Source organism: Arachis ipaensis, chromosome B06 (assembly GCF_000816755.2).
Source record: "Arachis ipaensis cultivar K30076 chromosome B06, Araip1.1, whole genome shotgun sequence".
Taxonomy (NCBI): domain Eukaryota; kingdom Viridiplantae; phylum Streptophyta; class Magnoliopsida; order Fabales; family Fabaceae; genus Arachis; species Arachis ipaensis.
The window spans coordinates 123,089,534-123,110,187 of NC_029790.2; the positions used below are offsets into that span (position 1 = coordinate 123,089,534).

General features: G+C 36.6%; 2 protein-coding genes across 2 annotated transcripts; both read left to right on the forward strand.

The window, feature by feature from the left end:
- LOC107647479 lies at positions 283-1,467 on the forward strand. Its single transcript, XM_016351550.1, has 2 exons — positions 283-478; positions 656-1,467. Exons 1-2 carry the CDS (start codon positions 283-285, stop codon positions 1,465-1,467), a joined length of 1,008 nt encoding a protein of 335 aa, XP_016207036.1.
- LOC107647480 (uncharacterized mitochondrial protein AtMg00810-like) lies at positions 4,144-4,944 on the forward strand. The gene has a single exon (XM_016351551.1). The coding sequence runs from the start codon at positions 4,144-4,146 to the stop codon at positions 4,942-4,944; it is 801 nt and encodes a 266-aa protein (XP_016207037.1).

The window sequence follows — 20,654 nt, forward strand, 5'->3', positions numbered from 1 at the left end:
ACATTGTATAAATAGGTACTGTAGCTTGTATATTCTTTTTTAGGGTTTTCATTCATCAAAATCACCTTTACCAAATTCCTTCTTCTTCTCTCGTTCATCTTTCTCTCAGCTCTATGAGGACACACAAAGAAACACCTCTCTGAGCTCACTTTCTACATGGTGCGGTGAGCGTGGAATGGATCGAGGTGGTATGTGACGAGAGTGATCGAAGATCTAGGACGTGATTTTTCAATTTTTTTTGGTTGCTCGTAGATTGACTCTCAAATCTGCAAATCCTGAAACATGGATACTAACAACCCAGAATCGGGAATGAACCCAGGTGCTCTTAGTGCTGAATCTGCAGCAAACCCAGGCACTTTTAGTGCCGAATCTGTAGCTGCTCTTCTCAACCAACTCTCTGCTCAACTTGGACGCAACAATGGAACCTCAAACCCAAGCATTGATCAGACCAGTCCTATTCATCTGTCTGAAAACCCTGGTATTCCTATAACTCCTATAGTTATGAATGGCTCAAATTATGGTGACTGGAGCAGAGCATTGACTTTAGCTCTGTAATCTAAAAACAAATTTGACTTTGTGGATGGAACGATTAAGAAACCACTTGAATCTGATCCTTCGTTTAGGCAATGGAAACGTTGCAACACTTATGCTGTAGGTTGGATTAACTTGTCTTTGAGTCCAGATATTTCACGAAGTGTAATGTGGAATAATCTAGCTTATGAGATCTGGAGTGAATTGCGAAAAAGATACTATCATGGTGATAGGTTCAAAATAGCTGAATTGAAGGAAGAATTGTATGCTGCCAAGCAAGGAGAATTTTCTATTACCGCTTATTTCACGAAATTAAGATCATTATGGGAGGAATTAGAGAGTTTTCAGCCAATACCTGCTTATGAATGCACTCCAAAATGCTCCTGTGGTCTTGGAGTTATTCGAGCATATAGATCTGAGGGATGTCTAGTGAAATTTCTACGGGGGTTAAATGATCAATTCTCAACTATACGTTCACAGGTTATGATGATGGAGCCACTACCCAATCTTGATTCTACTTTTGCCTTGCTCACACAGCAAGAAAGGCAACTTGGATTTCATGGAGAAGAATCTCAAATACTTCTCAATATTGCACAACCCAAATCTCCACAAGGAACCAACTCCAACAAAGGATCAGATTCTACTAAGAGTGATATTGTTGCTGCTAATCGACAAGGCAGAGGAAAGAGCAGAACATATGGAGGCAAAGGATCGGGTAGAGGAAAAATTATTTGCACATATTGTGGAAAGCTTGGACACACAATAGATGTTTGTTATAGGAAACATGGTCTGCCACCACATCTGAAGGAGAGATATAATAGTGGTGGTGCTGCAACATTCAATTATGCAACCACTGATGAACATGCTGATGAAGACAGTGCAGATCAGAAGCAGCGAAGAAGTGACGAGCAATGCTTGGAATTCACTCAAGATTAGAAGATCGCTTTACTAGCCCTTCTTCAGCGCAATGAATTACAGTCCATCCACAGCACCAACCAAATAGTTTGCCAAACTCCAGCAATGAGAGGTAACACTAACCGAGTGATTCAACTATTGCATTTTAAGTCACATGTTTTGGCTGAGAGAAGTGGTGATGAAACAGAAAAGTCAAAATCTTGGATCATTGATACAGGGGCCACTGACCATGTATCATATTATCTTCAAGATTTTGACACTTACCATCATATTCCTACAATTATAGTTAGGCTTCCAAATGGCTCCTACACCACAAGCAACATCATAGGAACAGTTAGATTTTTTGATTCACTCTATCTTACCAACACATCATACATACCTAGCTTTAACTATAAACTTATTTCTGTTTCATCACTTACATCAAATTTAAAATGCAAATTGGAAATAACTGACACAATGTGTGAGATACAGGATTCATCAAAGACGAGGATTGGAGTAGCTAGAGCAGCAGAGGGACTTTATGCATTGGATATTTCAACACAACATGCATTTTCATCTGCATTTTCAATGAATTCTATTATTAGCTTGAATGCCACATATTTTACACACATTTGGCATACTAGATTAGGTCATATACCAGAGGATATGCTTGCTGTAATGAAACAGAAATACAATCTTACAGATTGTGATTTGAATTTCAATAAAATTCCTTGTGATGCTTGTCATTTTGGTAAACAAAAGAAGCTTCCATTTCCTTTAAGCTCTAGTAAGGCAGCCAATTGTTTTGATTTGCTTCATATGGATATTTGGGGGCCTTTGGGAACTGCATCTACTAATGGTCATAAATATTTTTTAACGGTTGTTGATGATAAAAGTAGATTCACATGGATTTTTCTGATGAAACATAAGGCTAAAACATCAAACTTAATTAAATCTTTCGTTCAACTGGTTAAAACCCAATTTGAAAAATCTGTTAAGGCTATCAGATCAGATAATGGACCAGAATTTAAGATGCTTTCTTTTTACAATTCTAATGGAATTGAACATCAAACCTCTTGTGTTGAGACACCTCAACAAAATGGAATTGTAGAACGAAAATATCAACACATATTACAAATTAGCCGCAGCATTATATTTCATTCAAACATTCCAAAGTGTTTTTGGAGCTATGCTATTAAGCATACAGTACACCTCATCAACCGTTTTCCTAGTGTTATTCTCAAAAATGCTTCTCCATATGAAGTTCTTTATTCAAAATTATCTGATATTTCACATTTGAAAACCTTTGGCTGTCTTGCCTATGCAAGTACTCTAACTTCAAAAAGAACTAAGCTAGATGCTAGGGCTTCAAAATGCTGTTTTCTGGGTTATCAAGCAGGAACTAAGGGCTATCTTTTATTAGAATTACCATCGAGAAAAATATTTCTTTCAATTACATAAACAATCCTCATAGATCTGAAGATTTGTTTAATTACAGCCATCATTTATCACCAAATTATCAACATATCACTCATATATCTGCACCTCCTGTTGATAATTATACACATTTGGGACTGATAGCATAGATCCACCTGAGAATGCTCCACAATTAGTACTTGAAATAAATGATTCTGACTTTAGCATTTGATCTCATGGTGTCAATCATGCATCTCCATCTGCATCTTCCTCAAACAGTCAAAATAATGATAATTATCATACATCTTCATCTGCATCTTCCTCAAACATTCAAGATAATGCTAATGTCACAGTAGATACTTCTAGCCCAGTCCTTAGAAGATCCACTCGAACTAGGCATGCACCTGCATATTTAGCAGATTATCATTGCATAAACTCAGTTGCTGCTCCAGCTACTCATCCCAGATATCCATTACATGTGCCTCTTTTCAATTTAAGTGACAGTTTCAAACACCTCTCTCTAGCCATCACAAACACACCTGAGCCAAAACACTATAGGGATGCTGTAACTCAACAGTGTTAGAGAAGTGCTATTAAAGCTGAGCTAGATGCTCTTGAGCAGAACCAAACTTGGGAACTCACTTCTTTGCCAGCAGGAAAATTTCCAATTGGTTGCAAATGGGTGTTTCAAAACAAATTCCATTCTGATGGCACAATTGAAAGGCACAAGACCAGGCTTGTTGCAAAAGGATTCACCCAAGTTGCCGGAGTAGATTATCTTGTCACATTTAGTCCAGTTGTTAAGATGATTACATTAAGAGTAGTTCTGTCACTTGCTGCTGCAAAAGACTGGTTTCTCAAACAACTTAATGTAAACACAGCCTTCTTGCATGGAGATTTGGATGAGAAAATGTACATGATGTTGCCCCCTGGTCTTGAGGTAAATGGTAATGGCTTGGTTTGCAAATTGAAGAAATCGTTGTATGGCTTAAAACAAGCTAGTCGGCAATGACACACCAAACTGAGTTTAGTTCTTCATGAGGCAGGTTTCACTCAATCAAGACTTGATCACTCTCTATTTACAAAGCATAACAATGACGGTATTGCCATCATCTTGGTGTATGTAGATGATCTAGTCTTAACAGGGGACAATTTGACAGAAATCAACAGGATCAAGCACATTCTTGACGGCAAGTTCAAAATCAAGGATTTGGGAGGGGGGGTTTAAAGTATTTCCTTGGTATGGAGGTAGCTAGATCTTCCAAAGGGATTACTATTTACAAAAAGAAATACGTGTTAGACATGTTGAAGGATCACGGATTGCTTGATTGTAAACCGAGCTCAACTCCTATTGACTATACTACCAAATTGTGCAAAGACAATGGTGATGATTTAGCTGATTCTGTTGAATACAGAAAATTAATTGGAAGGCTTTTATACCTAACCAACACAAGACCGGATATTTGCTTTGCTGTGGAAAAATTAAGTCAGTACCTTGACCAGCCCAGGAAGAATCATATGAGTGCTGCCATTAGAATTTTGAAGTATCTCAAGGGCTGTCCAGTAACTGGTCTCCTATTTCCTTCTCATTCGGGCAACAGTGTGGTTGGATTCACCGACTCTGATTGGGCGTCTTGCAGTGATTCCAAAAAATTAGTCTCTGGATATTGTTTTTTCTATGGATTAGCACTCGTCTCATGGAAGAGTAAGAAACAAGCAACAGTGGCGAAATCGTCCACTGAACCTGAATATAGAGCTCTTGCTTCTGCAACTTGTGAGGCCCAATGGTTATTTAATTTATTTACTGAATTGAAATTGCCTCTTACAAAATCTATAAACCTCTACTGTGATAATCAATCTGCCCTTCACTTAGCTGCTAATCCTATCTTTCATGAAAGGACTAAGCACATCGAGGTTGATTACCATATTACACGGGAGAAAGCTCAAATGGGACTAACCAGATTGTTGCCCATTAAGAGTGAAGAACAACTTGCAGATGTTCTCACTAAACCCTTGCCCCTTGGACCTTTCTCTAAATTCTATCTCAAGCTGGGACTGACAGATATTCATGGCATTCTTGGATTGCGGGAGGATATCACATGACCAATAATCATTGATCATTTTTCATCCCTTTTCATTCCCAGCTTGCGGGAGGATATCACATAACTAATTTTGCTATTAATTCTGATTGTAACAAATTTGATATTGTTAGAGGGTAGATTTGTAATTATAGGATCACAGCTGTAATTGTACATTGTATAAATAGGTACTGTAGCTTGTATATTCTTTTTTAGGGTTTTCATTCATCAAAATCATCTTTACTAAATTCATTCTTCTTCTCTCGTTCATCTCTCTCTCAGCTCTATGAGGACACACAAAGAAACACCTCTCTGAGCTCACTTTCTACACTGCTGACTTGTCTATAGAGGACACTCCTACAATTCAAGCAATTTCTCTATCTCTTCGAACACTTTGAGTTCTAACAAAACTGCCACAGATTCTATGAACTCTTCGAGCTCACCAACTCAAGAAATTGAGGTATTTCGATAACCTTTAACTATTTTATTTCACTAAATTATGTTACCAAATATTAACACAACTTTCAACACTTATAACTTAACTATTACAGGTAAAAAATTCCACTAAAGAGCCACCCTTAGTTTCAAACATAACGCCCACAAAAAAAATCTCCTGACAAGAAGAACAAAGAACCTTCACCATCCTCCTCATCAAACGGGCATGTCTTGTCGCATTATTTGCATGATGAAAACGAAATCAATCAGCCTGTCAAAGAGGCAGATTCTAAAAACCAACAGGAACAAGGAAATTTTTTGAAAGCTCAGACCATCAAAAATGAAGCTTCTCCTAAAAGAATCGATGTCGATGTTATAGCCCCTTCTTCTCCTTTCATTGAAAACAGTCCAAAGAGGAAACCAAAAGAAGATATTAATCCTGCCTCGCATGCTGATCCTCAGGCTAATGAGACATCAAACCTTGGTGATGAAGCTAATCTTGGTGTCGACACACACTAATAATGCAAACAATATGCACCGGACCAAGCTCTTAGCCCTCAAAAAGCTGATTTAAAAGAACTTCTTTCTGTTGTTTCTAATTTATCCCATAAAATGGAAGTGACTCTTCAATCTTTATCCATCAACAAGTCACCAGAATTTTAATTTCCAAAAGAGTTAACTCCCTAAGATCTTGAAAGTTTAAAGAGGCTTCTTCATCTATCGAAACACACTGTTGATGAGTGGCTGAATCAGGATGATCTAAATAATTTTGCTCTCTAACATTTTGAGCTCAACTCTTGAGTATCGAGTACCTATCAACTTCTCCGAATAAGTGAAGAAATTCAAGAAAATTATTAATAATTTGCTCATCTCTCACAGCAAGCTTACTAACTACAAGAAAGTCATTACAGAGATCGAGACAGAATTTACACAACTTGAAGCTTTGTATGCATCCTCACAAAAGACTTATCACAAATACAAAACAAATGTTGCTCATGCAGCCTATACTCTTGAACAGCTGGTTCGACGAAGAGAGAAACTTAAAAAAAAACTTGTTCAAGTTCGCACAGATGAAGCTCTACTGCGAGGTCCTTTCCTCAAAGCTGATAAGAGAAAAAAAAGACCTTAACGGAGAACTATGCGAAATGAAAATCACTCGAGCTGAGATAAAAAAAAATACGAGAAGTTACAACTTGAAGAACATGAAAAAATTCTTGTCTATACCTCGATTGATGAGAAAAGAGTGTGTCTTATATTCGACCTAGAAGAACTTTTGGAGCCCTATCTATGAACAAGTCAAGCCAAATTGCTTTGTATTTATTTTCATTTACACTTTTGTTATCTTTATGCTATCGACATTTTGTCTTTTATTTCAAATATTATCTTCTAGAGATCGATATTGTTTTAAATATTTTTCATTAATTGATTTAACTTCGACACCAGTATCAACATATTTAATTTTATAAGCATTTTCTGAATACAACTTGATCACTTGATAAGGTCCTTCCCAATTAGGGGACCACTTTTTATAAACCCTCGATTTATTTTATATGGTAAAATAGTCTTTAAGACTAATTCACCAATATAAAAAACTTTTCCCTTCACCTGTCGATTATAAACACGAGCTATACTCTTTTTTGACAGATAAGATTGTCGAGTGTTAAAATACGCTCACCATCCAAATTATTTAGTTCATCAAACATTGTATTCCAATAGTCTTCGATTGACAAATCATCTTGCCTCATCACTCGCATATTATTAAGATTAATTTTCAAAAGTAACATTGCATCATGGCCATAGACCAATTTATAAGGGGACGTGTTTGTGGATTTTCTTTCCGAATTTCATGATACAAGCTCTATGGGACAAACTAAGAACTGTCATATGTCAATTGGTCCAATTACAAGAGCAACAATTAAGAAAATAAAAAAAAAGGTTTTGCAAACATGGCTAAATCATTATAGGCATTTCGTTATTAGTATTTATTTTAAAACTTATTTTATGTTTATTTTATTTTGTTTTTGTTTGTTCTAGATCCAATTATAATTTGGCCTATTTTGTTTTAGTAAACTTATGCATTAGGATTTTGGAACTAAGAAATATAAAAATATTTAAATTTTGTAGCCACATTTTTTTTTAATTTTGATGAATGAAAATTTTTTGAATTTTTTTGAAAAATTTAGGTGTAAACAGGAGAAGAATAAAGTGATTCTTTTTAACTGCTATATGAGAAAATCAAATTAAGATAGAAGAATCTCTTTCTTTAATTTTTTTCATTTTATTCTAAATTTCATTCTGTATTATTTGGTATCAAATTTCAGATACTAGATTAATTAATCTATATTATTTTTTTTATTTTCATAACAAAAAAAAAAAATTATACGTCAACATCGTTCATTTTTTTTTTTGGTTCTGTGTCTCTATTTTGGTACCTTTGAATATCACAAAAGAACAAAAAAAAAAAAAAAAAAAAAAGTCACGCATCGTCAATTCGTCCTTGGTAGCTTTGTTCCTTTCGTGCTGATTAGCTTGTGTATCCTTTGTTTATTGTTTTTCCTTCTAAGACTTCTAATCTTCTTTTCTCCTTTCTTGTGTTACTTTTTTTTTTTTTAATTCCTTATTTTTCTTCTATTAGAATTTAGAACTGTACCTGTCTTTCTTTTTGAGTTTTTGTCTTTCATTGTTTTTCTCCTTGCTTTTTGTTCGTCGTTTTAGTTAGCTTATTGTTCTTATTTTTGTTATTTTTCTTTTCCAACAATACACTTAAACAAAAAAAAATCTTTAAAATTTAAATATCGTTGCATCGGATTTTTTCTATTTTTCTTATTTTTATTTGATTTCTAAAGTATAACAACCAAAGAGATTTAAGAGTGGTTAAAGGCAATAATAGTAAATTCAATAGAGGATAAAAACTAATTTTGAGAATAAATACAAGTGTTCATTTTTGAGTGAAACACGTGAAAGAGTGATTGTGAGATCCTTTCCATAACGGTTTTTTTGTAGGTTCATTGTTATGGCAGCTCACTCAGAAGATACTTTAGTTGACATGGAGATGATGCAAAAGGTCATTCAATACTTAACTAATCGTTTGAATGAATTGAAAAAATAGAGGCAGGAGGTGACACAAACATTGTCCAAGAGTATTAAACATGAAACTTTTAAGAATCGGCGTCAGAATCATGTACATTCTGATGATAACTCTATGGAGCTACAACGCATCGACACAAAAGTCAAGATAGTAATATCAATGACATTAAGATGTAAATACCACCATTCAAAGGGAGAAATGAACTTGAAGTTTATTTAGAGTGAAAACGTATGGTGGAAAGAATTTTTACTTGTCATAATTACTCAAAGGCAAAGAAGGTTCTTTTGGCAGCGATTGCGTTTTTTGATTATGCTCTATTTTGGTGGGATGAACTAGTAAAGACAAGACGGAAGAATAAAGATCACCTTATAGAGACTTGGGATCATATGAAGTGCCTCATGAAGAAGAGATTTGTACCTTTGTACTACTACAGGGAAGTGCATCAAAAGTTACATCGGTTGACTCAAAACTCCAAGTCTGTTGAAGACTATAAAAAAAAATGGAGATGCTTATGATCACTGCCAACATAGAAGAAGATACCGACGTTACTATGGAACGATTTATAGGTGTTTTGAATAGAGTGATTACTGATGTGGTAGAGTTACATCATTATGTGGAGATAGAAGATTTAGTCAGTATGGCAATGAAAGGGGAGGGGCAACAACAAAGAAGAGCACCAAAGGAATTGTCTCATGCTAATTTAAAGTAGGTTCACACAGATTCTCGTAGTGATGACACAACAAAGACCAAGGGTACTAAATCCAAGAGGAAATTATTTAGTGCTACAAAGAAAAAAGGTAATTCTAACTCTTCTTCTTCTGCTACCTCTAGGCATAGAGATATTAAATGCTTCAAGTGTCATGATTTGGGTCATTATGCTAGTGATTGCTCGAATATGAGGATGGTGGTTATTAGAAAAAGTGATATTGTGTTTGATTCTAATCAAGGTGATCACTCTGATAATGATATTATTCCACATTCGAATGGATTGTTCTGATAGTGATATTGAGTATGCAGTCCACGGTGAATCTCTTGTTGTTAGGCGTGCTTTGAATTTGCAGGTGAAAGAAGATAGCCTAGAGCAATGCCAAAACCTTTTTCACAATAGATATTTAGTAGGTGGAAAGGTGTGTAGTTCGATTATTGATAGAGAGTTGGACTAATGTAGCTAGTACGCTTATTATGGTGGAGAAATTGGGTTTGACATGTGTTCAACATCCTAAACCATATACATTGCTGTGGTTGAATAAAAATGGTGAGATAAAGGTTGACAGGCAGGTGATATTGTATGATGTCGTGTCAATGCAAGCTTGTCATTTATTACTAGGGAGTGATGACAAGTCATCTTATGCTAGCTTTTCAAGCATTTTTTACTTGTTTCAGTAGGTTTTATGCACTTTCTTGCATTATAAGTAAGTGATTTGGAGTGGATTTGCATGGTTATGTCAATTCAATCAACCATCAATTATTTGCCACAAAATCATGAGGTTTAAGCTAGAATTAGTTGGTTTTTGAATGATTTAGAAATCTTGTGAATTTGGTGATGCTTTGATTGGTTGTTTCGAATAGAGTGATTACTGATGTGGTAGAGTTCCATCATTATGTGGAGATAGAAGATTTAGTCAGTATGGCAATGAAAGTGGAGAGGCAACAACAAAGAAGAGCACCAAAGGAATTGTCTCATGCTAATTTAAAGTAGGTTCACACAGATTCTCGCAGTGATGACACAATAAAGACCAAGGGTACTAAATCCAAGAGGAAATTATTTAGTACTACAAAGAAGAAAGGTACTTCTAACTCTTCTTCTTCTGCTACCTCTAGGCATAGAGATATTAAATGCTTCAAGTGTCATGATTTGGGTCATTATGCTAGTGATTGCTCGAATATGAGGATGGTGGTTATTAGAGAAAGTGATATTGTGTTTGATTCTGATCAAGGTGATCACTCTGATAATGATATTATTCCACATTCGAAGGGATTGTTCTGATAGTGATATTGAGTATGCAGTCCACGGTGAATCTCTTGTTGTTAGGCATGCTTTGAATTTGTAGGTGAAAGAAGATAGTCTAGAGCAATGCCAAAACCTTTTTCACACTAGATATTTAGTAGGTGGAAAGGTGTGTAGTTCGATTATTGATAGAGAGAGTTGGACTAATGTAGCTAGTACGCTTATTATGGGGGAGAAATTGGGTTTGACATGTGTTTAACATCCTAAACCATATACATTGCTGTGATTGAATAACACTGGTGAGATAAAGGTTGACAGGCAGGTGATATTGTGTGATGTCGTGTCAATGCAAGCTTGTCATTTATTATTAGGGAGTAATGACAAGTCATCTTATGCTAGCTTTTCAAGCATTTTGCATTTGTTTCATTAGGTTTTATGCACTTTCATGTATTATAAGTAAGTGAATTGGAGTGGATTTGTATGGTTATGTCAATTTAATCAACCATCAATTATTTGCCACAAAATCATGAGGTTTAAGCTAGAATTAGTTGGTTTTTGAATGATTTAGAAATCTTGTGAATTTGGTGATGTTTTGATTGGTTGTTTTGAATAGAGTGATTACTGATGTGGTAGAGTTACATCATTATGTGGAGATAGAAGATTTAGTCAGTATGGCAATGAAAGTGGAGAGGCAACAACAAAGAAGAGCACCAAAGGAATTGTCTCATGCTAATTTAAAGTAGGTTCACACAGATTCTCGTAGTGATGACACAACAAAGACCAAGGGTACTAAATCCAAGAGGAAATTATTTAGTGCTACAAAGAAGAAAGGTAATTCTAACTCTTCTTCTTCTGCTACCTCTAGGCATAGAGATATTAAATGCTTCAAGTGTCATGATTTGAGTCATTATGCTTGTGATTTCTCGAATATGAGGATGGTGGTTATTAGAGAAAGTGATATTGTGTTTGATTCTAATCAAGGTGATCACTCTGATAATGATATTATTCCACATTCGAAGGGATTGTTCTGATAGTGATATTGAGTATGCAGTCCACGGTGAATCTCTTGTTGTTAGGCGTGCTTTGAATTTGCAGGTAAAAGAAGATAGCCTAGAGCAATGCCAAAACCTTTTTCACACTAGATGTTTAGTAGGTGGAAAGGTGTGTAGTTCGATTATTGATAGAGAGAGTTGGACTAATGTAGCTAGTACGCTTATTATGGTGGAGAAATTGGGTTTGACATGTGTTCAACATCCTAAACCATATACATTGCTGTGGTTGAATAACACTGGTGAGATAAAGGTTGACAGGCAGATGATATTGTGTGATGTCGTGTCAATGCAAGCTTGTCATTTATTATTAGGGAGTGATGACAAGTCATCTTATGCTAGCTTTTAAGCATTTTTCACTTGTTTCATTAGGTTTTATGCACTTTCTTGCATTATAAGTAAGTGATTTGGAGTGGATTTGCATGGTTATGTCAATTCAATCAACCATCAATTATTTTCCACAAAATCATGAGGTTTAAGCTAGAATTAGTTGATTTTTGAATGATTTAGAAATCTTGTGAATTTGGTGATGCTTTGATTGGTTGTTTTGAATAGAGTGATTACTGATGTGGTAGAGTTACATCATTATGTGGAGATAGAAGATTTAGTCGGTATGGCAATGAAAGTGGAGAGGCAACAACAAAGAAGAGCACCAAAGGAATTGTCTCATGCTAATTTAAAGTAGGTTCACACAGATTCTCGTAGTGATGACACAACAAAGACCAATGGTACTAAATCCAAGAGGAAATTATTTAGTGCTACAAAGAAGAAAGATAATTCTAACTCTTCTTCTTCTGCTACCTCTAGGCATAGAGATATTAAATGCTTCAAGTGTCATGATTTTGGTCATTATGCTAGTGATTGCTCGAATATGAGGATGGTGGTTATTAGAGAAAGTGATATTGTGTTTGATTCTGAACAAGGTGATCACTCTGATAATGATATTATTCCACATTCGAAGGGATTGTTCTGATAGTGATATTGAGTATGCAGTCCACGGTGAATCTCTTGTTGTTAGGCGTACTTTGAATTTACAGGTGAAAGAAGATAGCCTAGAGCAATGCCAAAACCTTTTTCACACTAGATATTTAGTAGGTGGAAAGGTGTGTAGTTCGATTATTGTTTGAGAGAGTTGGACTAATGTAGCTAGTACGCTTATTATGGTGGAGAAATTAGGTTTGACATGTGTTCAACATCCTAAACCATATACATTGCTGTGGTTGAATAACACTGGTGAGATAAAGGTTGACAGGCAGGTGATATTGTGTGATGTCGTGTCAATGCAAGCTTGTCATTTATTATTAGGGAGTGATGACAAGTCATCTTATGCTTGCTTGTCAAGCATTTTTCACTTGTTTCATTAGGTTTTATGCAAATTCTTGCATTATAAGTAAGTGATTTGGAGCAGATTTGCATGGTTATGTCAATTCAATCAACCATCAATTATTTGCCACAAAATCATGAGGTTTAAGCTAGAATTAGTTGGTTTTTGAATGATTTAGAAATCTTGTGAATTTGGTGATGCTTTGATTGGTTGTTTTGAATAGAGTGATTACTGATATGGTAGTGTTACATCATTATGTGGAGATAGAAGATTTAGTCAGTATGGCAATGAAAGTGGAGAGGCAACAACAAAGAAGAGCACCAAAGGAATTGTCTCATGCTAATTTAAAGTAGGTTCACACAGATTCTCGTAGTGATGACACAACAAAGACCAAGGGTACTAAATCCAAGAGGAAATTATTTAATGCTACAAAGAAGAAAGGTAATTCTAACTCTTCTTCTTCTGCTACCTCTAGGCATAGAGATATTAAATGCTTCAAGTGTCATGATTTGGGTCATTATGCTAGTGATTGCTCGAATATGAGGATGGTGGTTATTAGAGAAAGTGATATTGTGTTTGATTCTGATCAAGGTGATCACTCTGATAATGATATTATTCCACATTCGAAGGGATTGTTCTGATAGTGATATTGAGTATGCAGTCCACGGTGAATCTCTTGTTGTTAGGCGTGCTTTGAATTTGCAGGTGAAAGAAGATAGCCTAGAGCAATGCCAAAACCTTTTTCACACTAGATATTTAGTAGGTGGAAAGGTGTGTAGTTCGATTATTGATAGAGAGAGTTGGACTAATGTAGCTAGTACGCTTATTATGGTGGAGAAATTGGGTTTGACATGTGTTCAACATCCTAAACCATATACATTGCTGTTGTTGAATAACACTGGTGAGATAAAGGTTGACAGGCAGGTGATATTGTGTGATGTCGTGTCAATGCAAGCTTATCATTTATTATTAGGGAGTGATGACAAGTCATCTTATGCTAGCTTTTCAAGCATTTTTCACTTGTTTCATTAGGTTTTATGCACTTTCTTGCATTATAAGTAAGTGATTTGGAGTAGATTTGCATGGTTATGTCAATTCAATCAACAATCAATTATTTGCCACAAAATCAAGAGGTTTAAGCTAGAATTAGTTGGTTTTTGAATGATTTAGAAATCTTGTGAATTTGGTGATGCTTTGATTGGTTGTTTTGAATAGAGTGATTACTGATGTGGTAGAGTTACATCATTATGTGGAGATAGAAGATTTAGTCAGTATAGCAATGAAAGTGGAGAGGCAACAACAAAGAAGAGCACCAAAGGAATTGTCTCATGCTAATTTAAAGTAGGTTCACACAGATTCTCGTAGTGATGACACAACAAAGACCAAGGGTACTAAATCCAAGAGGAAATTTTTTAGTGCTACAAAGAAGAAAGATAATTCTAACTCTTCTTCTTCTACTACCTCTAGGCATAGAGATATTAAATGCTTCAAGTGTCATGATTTGGGTCATTATGCTAGTGATTGCTCGAATATGAGGATGGTGGTTATTAGAGAAAGTGATATTGTGTTTGATTCTGATCAAGGTGATCACTCTGATAATTATATTATTCCACATTCGAAGGGATTGTTCTGATAGTGATATTGAGTATGCAGTCCACGGTGAATCTCTTGTTGTTAGGCGTGCTTTGAATTTACAGGTGAAAGAAGATAGCCTAGAGCAATGCCAAAACCTATTTCACACTAGATATTTAGTAGGTGGAAAGGTGTGTAGTTCGATTATTGATAGAGAGAGTTGGACTAATGTAGCTAGTACGCTTATTATGGTGGAGAAATTGGGTTTGACTTGTGTTCAACATCCTAAACCATATACATTGTTGTGGTTGAATAACACTGGTGAGAAAAAGGATGACAGGCAGGTGATATTGTGTGATGTCGTGTCAATGCAAGCTTGTCATTTATTATTAGGGAGTGATAACAAGTCATCTTATGCTAGCTTTTCAAGCATTTTTCACTTGTTTCATTAGGTTTTGTGCACTTTCTTGCATTATAAGTAAGTGATTTGGAGTGGATTTTCATGGTTATGTCAATTCAATCAACCATCAATTATTTGCCACAAAATCATGAGGTTTAAGCTAGAATTAGTTGGTTTTTGAACGATTTAGAAATCTTGTGAATTTGGTGATGCTTTGATTGGTTGTTTTGAATAGAGTGATTACTTATGTGGTAGAGTTACATCATTATGTGGAGATAGAAGATTTAGTCAGTATGGCAATGAAAGTGGAGAGGCAACAACAAAGAAGAGCACCAAAGGAATTGTCTCATGCTAATTTAAAGTAGGTTCACACAGATTCTCGTAGTGATGACACAACAAAGACCAAGGGTACTAAATCCAAGAGGATATTATTTAGTGCTACAAAGAAGAAATGTAATTCTAACTCTTCTTCTTCTGCTACCTCTAGGCATAGAGATATTAAATGCTTCAAGTGTCATGATTTGGGTCATTATGCTAGTGATTGCTCGAATATGACGATGGTGGTTATTAGAGAAAGTGATATTGTGTTTGATTCTGATCAAGGTGATCACTCTGATAATGATATTATTCCACATTCGAAGGGATTGTTCTGATAGTGATATTGAGTATGCAGTCCACGGTGAATCTCTTGTTGTTAGGCGTGCTTTGAATTTGCAGGTGAAAGAAGATAGCCTAGAGCAATGCCAAAACCTTTTTCACACTAGATATTTAGTAGGTGGAAAGGTGTGTAGTTCGATTATTGATAGAGAGAGTTGGACTAATGTAGCTAGTACGCTTATTATGGTGGAGAAATTAGGTTTGACATGTGTTCAACATCCTAAACCATATACATTGCTGTGGTTGAATAACACTGGTGAGATAAAGGTTGACAGGCAAGTGATATTGTGTGATGTCGTGTCAATGCAAGCTTGTCATTTATTATTAGGGAGTGATGACAAGTCATCTTATGCTAGCTTTTCAAGTATTTTTCACTTGTTTCATTAGGTTTTATGCACTTTCTTTCATTATAAGTAAGTGATTTGGAGTGGATTTGCATGGTTATGTCAATTTAATCAACCATCAATTATTTGCCACAAAATCATGAGGTTTAAGCTAGAATTAGTTGGTTTTTGAATGATTTAGAAATCTTGTGAATTTGGTGATACTTTGATTGGTTGTTTTGAATAGAGTGATTACTTATGTGGTAGAGTTACATCATTATGTGGAGATAGAAGATTTAGTCAGTATGGCAATGAAAGGGGAGGGGCAACAACAAAGAAGAGCACCAAAGGAATTGTCTCTTGCTAATTTAAAGTAGGTTCACTGGTACGCGGAATCGTGATTACACTTTAATTATGTAAAGTTCATTGCTCTTTATTTCCCTGGAAATTGTGCCAAAAACATGATGCCAAAACCACGGTTCACAACTCCGTGTAACTGACCAGCAAGTGCACTGGGTCGTCCAAGTAATACCTTACGTGAGTAAGGGTCGAATCCCACGGAGATTGTTGGTTTGAAGCATATTGTAGCTAGTACGCTTTTTATGGTGGAGAAATTGGGTTTGACATGTGTTCAACATCCTAAACCATATACATTGCTGTGGTTGAATAACACTGGTGAGATAAAGGTTGACAGGCAGGTGATATTGTGTGATGTCGTGTCAATGCAAGCTTGTCATTTATTATTAGGGAGTGATGACAAGTCATCTAATGCTAGCTTTTCAAGCATTTTTCACTTGTTTCATTAGGTTTTATGCACTTTCTTGCATTATAAGTAAGTGATTCGGAGTGGATTTGCATGGTTATGTCAATTCAATCAACCATCAATTATTTGCCACAAAATCATGAGGTTTAAGCTAGAATTAGTTGGTTTTTGAATGATTTAGAAATCTTGTGAATTTGGTGATGCTTTGATTGGTTGTTTTGAATAGAGTGATTACTGATGTGGTAGAGTTACATCAGTGTGTGGAGATAGAAGATTTAGTCAGTATGGCAATGAAAGTGGTGAGGCAACAACAAAGAAGAGCACCAAAGGAATTGTCTCTTGCTAATTTAAAGTAGGTTCACTGGTACGCGGAATCGTGATTACACTTTAATTATGTAAAGTTCATTGCTCTTTATTTCCCTGGAAATTGTGCCAAAAACATGATGCCAAAACCACGGTTCACAACTCCGTGTAACTGACCAGCAAGTGCACTGGGTCGTCCAAGTAATACCTTACGTGAGTAAGGGTCGAATCCCACGGAGATTGTTGGTTTGAAGCAATCTATGGTTATCTTGTAAATCTTAGTTAGGAAGTCAGTTATGTTTATCAGTTGAATTGCAAATAAATAAGAGAGCATGGATTAAAGTTTACTTGTTATGCAGTAATGGAGAATATGTTGGAGTTTTGGAGATGCTTTGTCTTCTGAATCTTTGCTTTCCTCTGTCTTCTTGTTCACGCACGCATGTCCTCCTATGGCAAGCTATGTGTTGGTGGATCACCGTTGTCAATGGCTACCTTCCATCCTTCCATTGAAAACTACGCTCACGCGCTCTGTCACAGCACGGCTAATCACCGGTTGGTTCTCGATCCGGTTGGAATAGAATCTCTTGATTCCTTTGCGTTTGTCACTAACGTCCAGCCTTCAGGAGTTTGAAGCTCGTCACAGTCATTCAATCCTTGAATCCTACTCGAATACCACAGACAAGGTTTAGACTTTCCGGATTCTCATGAATGCCGCCATCAATTCTAGCTTATACCACGAAGATTCTGATTAAGAGATCTAAGAGATACTCATTCAATCTGATATAGAACGGAGGTGGTTGTCAGGCACACGTTCATGGGTTGAGAATGGTGATGAGTGTCACGGATCATCACCTTCATCACAGTTAAGCGCGAATGAACATCTTAGATAGGAACAAGCGTATTTGAATAGAAAACAGAAATACTTGCATTAATTCATCGAGACACAGCAGAGCTCCTCACCCCCAACAATGGAGTTTAGAGACTCATGCCGTCAAAGAGTACAAAGTTCATATCTGAAATGTCATGAGATACAAAATAAGTCTCTAAAAGTTGTTTAAATACTAAACTAGTAGCCTAGGTTTACAAAAAAAATGAGTAAACTATGATGGATGATGCAGAGATCCACTTCTGGGGCCCACTTGATGTGTGCTGGGGCTGAGATTTAAGCAATTCACGTGCAGAGGCCATTTGTGGGCGTTCAACGCCAGCTTTGGATCCTTTTCTGGCGTTGAACTCCAATTTGTAACATAGTAAAGTCCAAAAATATGAATTCTTCCTAAAAACTAATGAAAATAGACTACAAACTAACTAGAACATACTCAAAACTATATGAAATTAACCCCAAAAAGCGTATAAAATATCCGCTCATCACAACACCAAACTTGAACTGTTGCTTGTCATCAAGCAACTAGACAAATAAAATAGAAGACTAATAGGTTGAGAAGCAATAATATCTCAGAGTTTTTGAGTGAAGCTTTGATTCTAATTAGATGAGCGGGACTAGTAGCTTTTTGCTTCTGAATAGTTTTGGCATCTCACTTTATCCATTGAAGCTCAGAGTGATTGGCATCTATAGGAACTCAGAATTCAGATAGTGTTATTGATTCTCCTATTTCAGTGTGATGATTCTTAAACACAGCTATTTTATGAGTCTTGGCCGTGGCCCTAAGCACTTTGTTTTCTAGTATTACCACCGGATACATAAATGCCACAGACACATAATTGGGTGAATCTTTTAGATTGTGACTCAGCTTTGCTAAAGTCCCCAATTAGAGGTGTCCAGAGTTCTTAAGCACACTCTTCCTTTTGCCTTGGACCTTGACTTTAACCGCTCAGTCTCAAGTTTTCACTTGACACCTTCACGCCACAAGCACATGGTTAGGGACAGCTTGGTTTAGCCGCTTAAACCAGGATTTTAGTCCTTTAAGCCCTCCTATCCACTGATGCTCAAAGCCTTGGGATCCTTTTTTATTTGCCCTTGCCTTTTGTACCCCTAAGGTAAACTTCTATAAGGACACTGTCATAGAGTTAAGGCAGAAATTGGAAATTAACAACCTTTATTCTGGAGGAACGGGGGTCCCTCTGATCCTTGGGGTGCTTGGTCCTGCAAGAGAAGACTTTTGGCGCTTCAATTCCCTTAAGTCACGCCCTTGCTCCTCTTGTTCTTTAAACATATAGGTCAGCATTTGACTGTGTTCCTTCTGTTCTTTTATTATTTGCTCCATAGCTTCCCGTATCTTGGTGACAGTTTTGAAAAGAGTTAGATTGAATTTGCAAAGATGCCTGGTGCTTATGGATTAAAATACATTTGATATTTTTTTTTGTGGTAGGGTTTTTAGAAATTATGGAATTTAGAAATCAGGGTTCTTGACATGTTTATGTAAAATCATGCATTGAAACATAAAATTTGAAATTAGAATGGAAAAACGTGTGGAAAAAATGAATTTGGCTCCTCCCTGCCTTCCTGGCGTTTGAACGCCCAAACACTGCCTGTTTTGGGCGTTCAGCGCCCAAATGCTGCTCTCCTGGGCATTCAACGCCCAGCTGCTGCCATTACTGGCGTTCAACGCCCAGTGGGTGCCCATTTCTGGCGTTGAACGCCCAAATTGCTACCATTACTGGCGTTCAACGCCCAGTGAATGCCTATTTTGGGCGTTGAACGCCCAAAATCCACTTTTATTGGCGTTTTCTTGCCAGTGAGCTCTTTTTCTCTGTTTTGTGTGCCGAGGTCTTCTGTAAATGATTCCTCACCTTAGTGTCAGTGAACTTTATATAAACAAATAAAAATAAAAATAAAAATAAAAATAAAAATAGGGCAAAATGCTTAGAGGATTGTTGCCCCATGGCTGGGTTGCCTCCCAGCAAGCGCTTCTTTATTGTCTTTAGCTGGACCTTGCTGAGCTTTTAATCTAGCTTCAGCCTTGAGCATTCTTGCTCAATGTTGCCTTCAAGATAATGCTTGATTCTCTGTCCATTGACAATGAACTTCTTATCAGAATCAATATCTTGAAGCTCCACATAACCATATGGTGATACACTTGTAATCACGTATGGTCCCCTCCACCGGGATTTCAGTTTCCCGGGGAATAGCCTGAGTCTAGAGTTAAACAACAGAACCTTCTGTCCTGGTTCAAAGATTCTAGATGACAGCTTTCTGTCATGCCACTTTTTTTATTTTTCTTTATAAAGCTTGGCATTTTCGAAAGCTGTGGATCTGAATTCCTCTAGCTTATTTAGCTGGAGCAATCGTTTTTCTCCTGCTAGTTTGGCATCAAAGTTTAGGAATCTGGTTGCCCAGTAGGCCTTATGTTCTAGTTCCACGGGCAGGTGACATGCCTTACCATACACAAGTTGGTATGGAGAGGTCCCTATAGGGGTCTTGAATGCTGTCCTGTAAGCCCACAAAGCATCATCCAAGCTTCGTGCCCAATCCTTTCTACGGGTATTTACTGTCTGTTCCAGGATTCTCTTTAATTCTCTATTAGAGACTTCAGCTTGCCCATTGGTTTGTGGATGATATGGAGTGGCCACCTTGTGGCGAATTCCATACTGAACCATGGCAGAGTAAAGCTGTTTATTGTAGAAGTGAGTGCCCCCATCACTGATTAGTACCCTAGGGACACCAAACCTGCTAAAGATATGTTTCTGGAGGAACTTCAGCACTGTTTTAGTATCATTGGTGGGTGTGGCAATAGCCTCAACCCATTTTGATACATAGTCAACTGCCACCAGAATATAAGTGTTTGAGTATGATGGTGGGAAAGGTCCCATGAAGTCAATTCCCCATACGTCAAACAACTCAATTTCCAAGATTCCTTGTTGAGGCATGGCGTAACCATGAGGCAGATTACCAGCTCTTTGGCAACTGTCACA